The sequence below is a fragment of the Argentina silus genome (genome assembly GCF_951799395.1).
Source record: "Argentina silus genome assembly, chromosome: 22".
NCBI lineage: Eukaryota > Metazoa > Chordata > Actinopteri > Argentiniformes > Argentinidae > Argentina > Argentina silus.
The window spans coordinates 6663450-6669357 of record NC_139676.1 but is presented as its reverse complement, the minus strand read 5'-3'; the positions used below and the strand labels follow the sequence as shown (position 1 = coordinate 6669357).

Here is a 5908-nt window from a genome sequence, read left to right as displayed (position 1 = left end):
GATAGGTAGGTAGAGAGAGACAGACAGAGAGTGAGAGAGAGAGCAAGCGAACGTGAGAGAGAGAGAGAGAGAGAGAGAGAGAGAGAGAGAGAGTCTGTGTGTTTTGTGCTTCTCTCATTCCCCTCAACTGAACTCTGAAGATCCACACTGCTGTGTCCCTACATCCCTTTAGCCCTCCTCCAACCCACACCATGCCACACAGGACCCCGCTCATCCTCCTCTTGCTCCTGGGCCTAAGCTCCATCCATGGGACCCTCTCCCAGGACCCTGAGGACCCCCCACCGGCCCCCAGCCAGGCCCCTGAGGCCGACCCCTCGCAGGCCCAGGGGGAGGACGGAGACTGGGGAATCGATTCCCTCCGGGGAAGCTTCGAGGCTGTCAACGGATACTTTGACTCCATGCTGGAGCTTATGGGGGGACGTGATGGAGTGTGTCAGTACCGCTGTCGATATGGTAGGTTTATTGTTTTTGTTTTTAGCACATTTTCATTGGTGTATTCATCATACTATACATAGTTTACATCATCTTTACATGACAAACACAACAAATTTATGTTTATGAATATTGGAACTATGACTGTGTTGAAATAGATATTGTACTACAGTATAAGATTTGAGGTTCCCAAGTAGAAATGGTTTGGATGTATTGGATGTAATGATAGGTTACATTATAGGTGATTCATTCTGTACTAGGGAAGATGGTGCACAGTACAGTTAATTTATTTCTCACTGTCCATCAGTATAATGACCCTGTCCTTTCGACCTCCACCAACCTCTACCGGTCTACAGTCAAATCTAATATCTACATACAGTATTCTAGACATATACCACTGTCCGATGTGTTAAAACCCAAGAACACCATAGTAGAAGAACACTGAGTAGGAGAGAGTTAGTTAGTTCCTCTGACATTGCAGTAATAATAACCTTTGTCATTTGTTACCTGTGACCACTGAGGGCTTGGAAGTGGACTATGAGCCGGAGGACGGGAGATACTGTCGAGATAGATGGGTGGGAGAGGTTTCATGAGGTGACGTGTAAAACAGGCGAGGCTGGTGGAGATAGAAATCGGAGGACAGGCTCATTGTAATGCATGGAATGAGGAATGGTATCAAACACGTGTGAAAACAGTCTCAGGCACAGTAGACCAAGCAGAGAGTAGAGTAGAGATTCAGTTGATGTCAGTGGAGGCTGGTGGAGGTAGAAATCAGAATGCTGACTCACTGGAATGCATGGAATGGAATAAGGAATGTGTTTGATAGTGTTCCTTGTGTGTTTGATACCATTCCCTATTCCATTCCATGCATTACAATGAGCCCATCCTCCGATTTCTACCTCCACCAGCCTCCCCTGGTAGAGATATGACATTCATGTCTAGGGTGACTTTAATCTACCTGTATTTGTATATTGACCACATTTACATTATACCGCAATCTTGACAACTGACCACTGATAGGTTTGAATAGGGGGGAGTGTGAAACACCCGTCAACAGTAAATTCACATAAGCCTTTATCTGTGCTGTTGTTGTCGACCATGGACTTGCCACATGCTCAGTAATGATATCACTGTTTACCTGCTAATCTCCTGCTGGGTTATGTTGTCTTACACAATCAACGTTTTTCTTTGGCTGGGTTGAGTAGTATTGATGATGATTGTGTCATTACTGTTCAGTTCCCTTTATGACCTTTATATTCAGCCTCCCATGTTGAGCTCATGAGTTTAAATACAATGAATGAACATTTACAGACCCTACTGACCTTGACGGTAACAGAAGATCACACACACAGATAGATAGAGCTATTTACCACACAAGCCCCTGCTCCCTCCCTGGGCAACCCTGTGCTCCTCTCAAGTGTGTGTGTGTGTGTGTAAGTGTGTGTATGTGTGTGTGAGCAGACAAATCATTGGGACAAATAAAGAACTTCTTTCTATTCTAATCTATTCTATTCTCAGGTAAAGCCCCTATCCCTCGCCCCGACTACCAGATGCCTGAACCCAATGGATGCAGCTCCTACTTCCTGGGCCTACCTGTACCCAATTCAGTAAGTATCTGTAGACATACACACACACACCACACACACACACGTGAGCACATGCGCACGCACACAAGAATGAAGGGCCACTTGGGATTTGTTTATTCATTTCATAATAGTCACACAAGTTCAGGGTTATAGATTAAGGACTAAATAAATCCCCCCCCCCCCCACACACACACACACACTCCCCCATTTACCTTCACCGTTGCCCTGTTCTGTTCCAGGTGGATCTGGGCATCCCTGCCATGACTAAGTGTTGTAACCAGCTGGACATGTGTTACGACACCTGCGGCTCCAACAAGTACCGCTGCGACTCCAAGTTCCGCTGGTGTCTCCACAGCATCTGCTCCGACCTGAAGAAGAGCCTGGGCTTTGTGTCAAAGGTCGAAGGTCAGTACAGCTGGAACAGTGTGTGCTTTGATAGGCCGGTTTCAAAGGCACAGATTGACTACCCCTTGACTCATCTTTGTAGTTCTTGAGTCACTTTTAAGATGGAAGTCTGTGAAACCTGTATTTAGAACATTGATAATGATCTGCTTGTTTGACCACATAGGCCGATCTGCAGTCTCACTAAATCATATCTGAAATGATACACATCAATACATCTCTTTTTAATACTTACTCCTATCCCGACATTTCCCTATGTTTACATGATAGTAATACCCCTATGTATAGTAAAGAAATACTTCTGAACCCAACCTTTATCCCTAAACATCTCTGTCTCTCTCTCTCTCTCTCTCTCTCTGTCTCCCTCTTTCTCTTTGTCTGTCTCTCTCTCTCTTCAGCTTGTGAGACGGTAGCAGACACTCTGTTCAACACAGTGTGGACTCTGGGCTGCAGACCCTACATGAACAGCCAGCGATCATCCTGCCTGTGTGAGGGAGAGGAGAGGGATGAGCTTTGAATGGAGTCATGGAGCAACACACACACACACACACACACACACACACACACACAGACTCACTCACGCATACACACATTGTCCATGGCACACACACACACGCAAAGTTAAATGCACACATGCCTAAACAAACACACACACACACACACACACACAAACACACACACACACACACACACACTAACACAGCGCTCCTATTCTTGAAGTACTATAAGGCAACACATGTGGCACTCCCAACAACTGCTAGATATGTGACGCTTTGGATCGCGGTGTTCAAAGAGACTCCTGTTATGGCTGTTTGTGTAATTTATTCAGAGGTGTATTCATCTGGGTTTTGTACAACAGAACCAGTGTTGTATTTGTAAAAGTGTTGATTTTATTTTTGAATTCTCAAAATAAGTAAAAGGATGTAAAACACAACTTATAATACAATAACTTGTGTTTCGTACTCTTGTGTTTGGAGATAACATTAATATTGTTCTGTGTCATGTTGTACTGATTTGAAATACAGTACTTTAGAATGCATCCCTTCCAACAAACAGAAGCACAGACATGAATGCAAACTAACATACATATAAACATACACATCTTGGCCCTGTTTATGAAAGAATTTTGTTAATTCAACATCACTGAATCAGAGAAAATATCAATATATGCAAAAATGTACTGTACATCAATGGAATGTGTCATTCCACTCACTCTAGTTAGGAGTAAATACTTTAGCTCAGTATAGAGATGGCTCAGACTGAGTGGGAAACTCTGAATTCTCAGAGGAACGTGAGTTGCAGAGTCACAAAATGTTCTAATTTCAAGGAGCACATTAAACAATAACAACTGAACATACACTGAAGGTCAACATAAAGGCAGTTGGGTGCACATACAAGAAGCAGGCTTTTCTTTGTTTTAAGTAGTAATTTATTTATAAATTAAAATGTTAGGCCAGTCTGATTGAATGACCCTGTATCCGCTACAATTACACAAATTGTTATAAAATGCAATGCTTATTACATGTGCTGAACATACATACATACACAGGAGTCCTGATCGACTTAATGCACCTATTTTATACTATCCTGAACAATAAAAAAACACAGATCATACCAAATGCAAAATCAACACTAGTGAAATACATACATGCATACATACATTCCCTGAGTCATACGGAATAGATTGATCTCCCTGAGACGTTGAAATACAGCCAATAGATCAGAGATTAAACGTGCAACAAACAACAACGCCAGCAATCCAGAGCATACAGTTGAATCGGTGTGTGTGTTTAAGTAAAGTGGTTAAAACATGTATCCACGATGAATGCCCACCTGGTAATACTAATATCTAAGTACGGGAACTAAATACTTCTTGGTGAATCGATAACAGCCAGGTTAAGGACAAAAATCATCAGTAAAGTATTACTATGAGTTTTTACATGGAAGATGTATTTAATGCTCTATCACATGAAGCCGATTGTTAAATGGATAGGGGTAGTGAGACTAGGTCTTCGCCTTGTGTTGGGATTGAGTATTACACCACATGCCCCGCATCAGTACCATATCTCCATGTCTAATATATACACAAACAACGACATCTCAGACCCCATTCTAAGCTGGGGTGGAAGGATGGAGAGAGACAGAAGATTCTCCACTTGTGTAGGAAACGGCTGTCCTCCTGTCCATCTCCACGATCCCTCCTGCTAAGGAAGAGAGACGCACACACACACACACACACACACACACACACACACACACACACACACACACACACACAGACACACACACACAGCAATGTAATTCAAGTGCTCTTAAAATGTAACCCTAACCCACACGTAAAAAAGCCACAGGGTTTCCACTTCCCCTTTGTAGTGGTTAACACATACACCATAAGATCCATCACATTCAAAATGTCTAGCTAATTCATTACCTCCTCTGTAGTTAGACTCTAACTTGCAGGCGAGGTCCTTCAGGTCCATCCCAACCAGGATCTTCACTGTGATCTTCACAGCGTTCTCGGGGCCGTATCGGTCCAGCATCTTCTCCACTGTGGCCTGTCTGCTGGCTTTCCTCAGTTTCCTCTTTGAGATGGGAGGAAAGTCCCAATGACCCTTAGTCAAGCACCAACGGAACTTCTCCAACATTGCCGGGGACAGCTCCTTCAGAGTGCCATTTAGCAGGAAATCAGCAGGCGTATCTGTAGGTACCTGAACAACAAACATGGTTTATTTCATGACATCAATTAGTATGGAAGTTAATTCTGTGAGGTAATGTAATAATGCAATTTCTAAACAAAGCTGATGTTGAGTCCTGCATTTTTACACTGGCCTTATTATTTGATACGCATATAGTATTAGGCAATGTAGTACACACAAACACACACACACACATACATTGCATTTTAGCCTACAGTAAAGAAATGGCGACGAGTTGTACCTCTTCCTCGTCCTCATGCTGAGAGATCTTTGCATGCACACAAGGCCGCTTCTCATAAGGCTGGACCGACCTGAAACAGTCACACACATTGTTGTATTTACATTGTTGTACACATGTATTCACTTCAGTCCAATTCATATCAATCAGTTCATGGAAATTATGAAATACAAAAGGCACCGTAAGTATAGCTTTATCATAGGCTACTCAATCTCCACTCACATGCCAGAGTGATCGTCCCTCTTTTCCCATGTTCGCTTCTGTGACGTGTTGGCTTCACCTATCCCTTCAGGGAGAGAAAGACAGAGAGAAAAGGGGGGGGACGTGGACGTGATAAATCACAAGCTCATATGTTACAATAAATCGCCACACACTAATTACCTCTTCTGTAGTTATTATCTAATTTATCAGCGACACTGTTCAGGTGCATCTTCTTCAGGATCTTCAATGTGATCTCCACAGCTGCATCTTTGCAGTAGTCCGCTAAGTTTAATATTATAGCATTTTCAAGCTTGCACCTTGAAATGGTAGGGAATTGGTCCCAAGTCAGATAA

The 5908-nt window shown here is 43.0% G+C and overlaps 1 protein-coding gene across 1 annotated transcript; it reads left to right on the top strand.

Annotated features, from left to right (window-relative positions):
* Nucleotides 1-191: 191 nt before the first annotated feature.
* On the top strand, nt 192-2937 carry pla2g12b (phospholipase A2, group XIIB; the record flags this gene model as incomplete). The annotated part of the gene is made up of 4 exons (XM_083694343.1): nt 192-453; nt 1951-2039; nt 2258-2423; nt 2819-2937. 4 exons carry the CDS (start codon nt 192-194, stop codon nt 2935-2937), a joined length of 636 nt encoding a protein of 211 aa, XP_083550469.1.
* Between the last annotated feature and the right edge of the window lie 2971 nt (nt 2938-5908).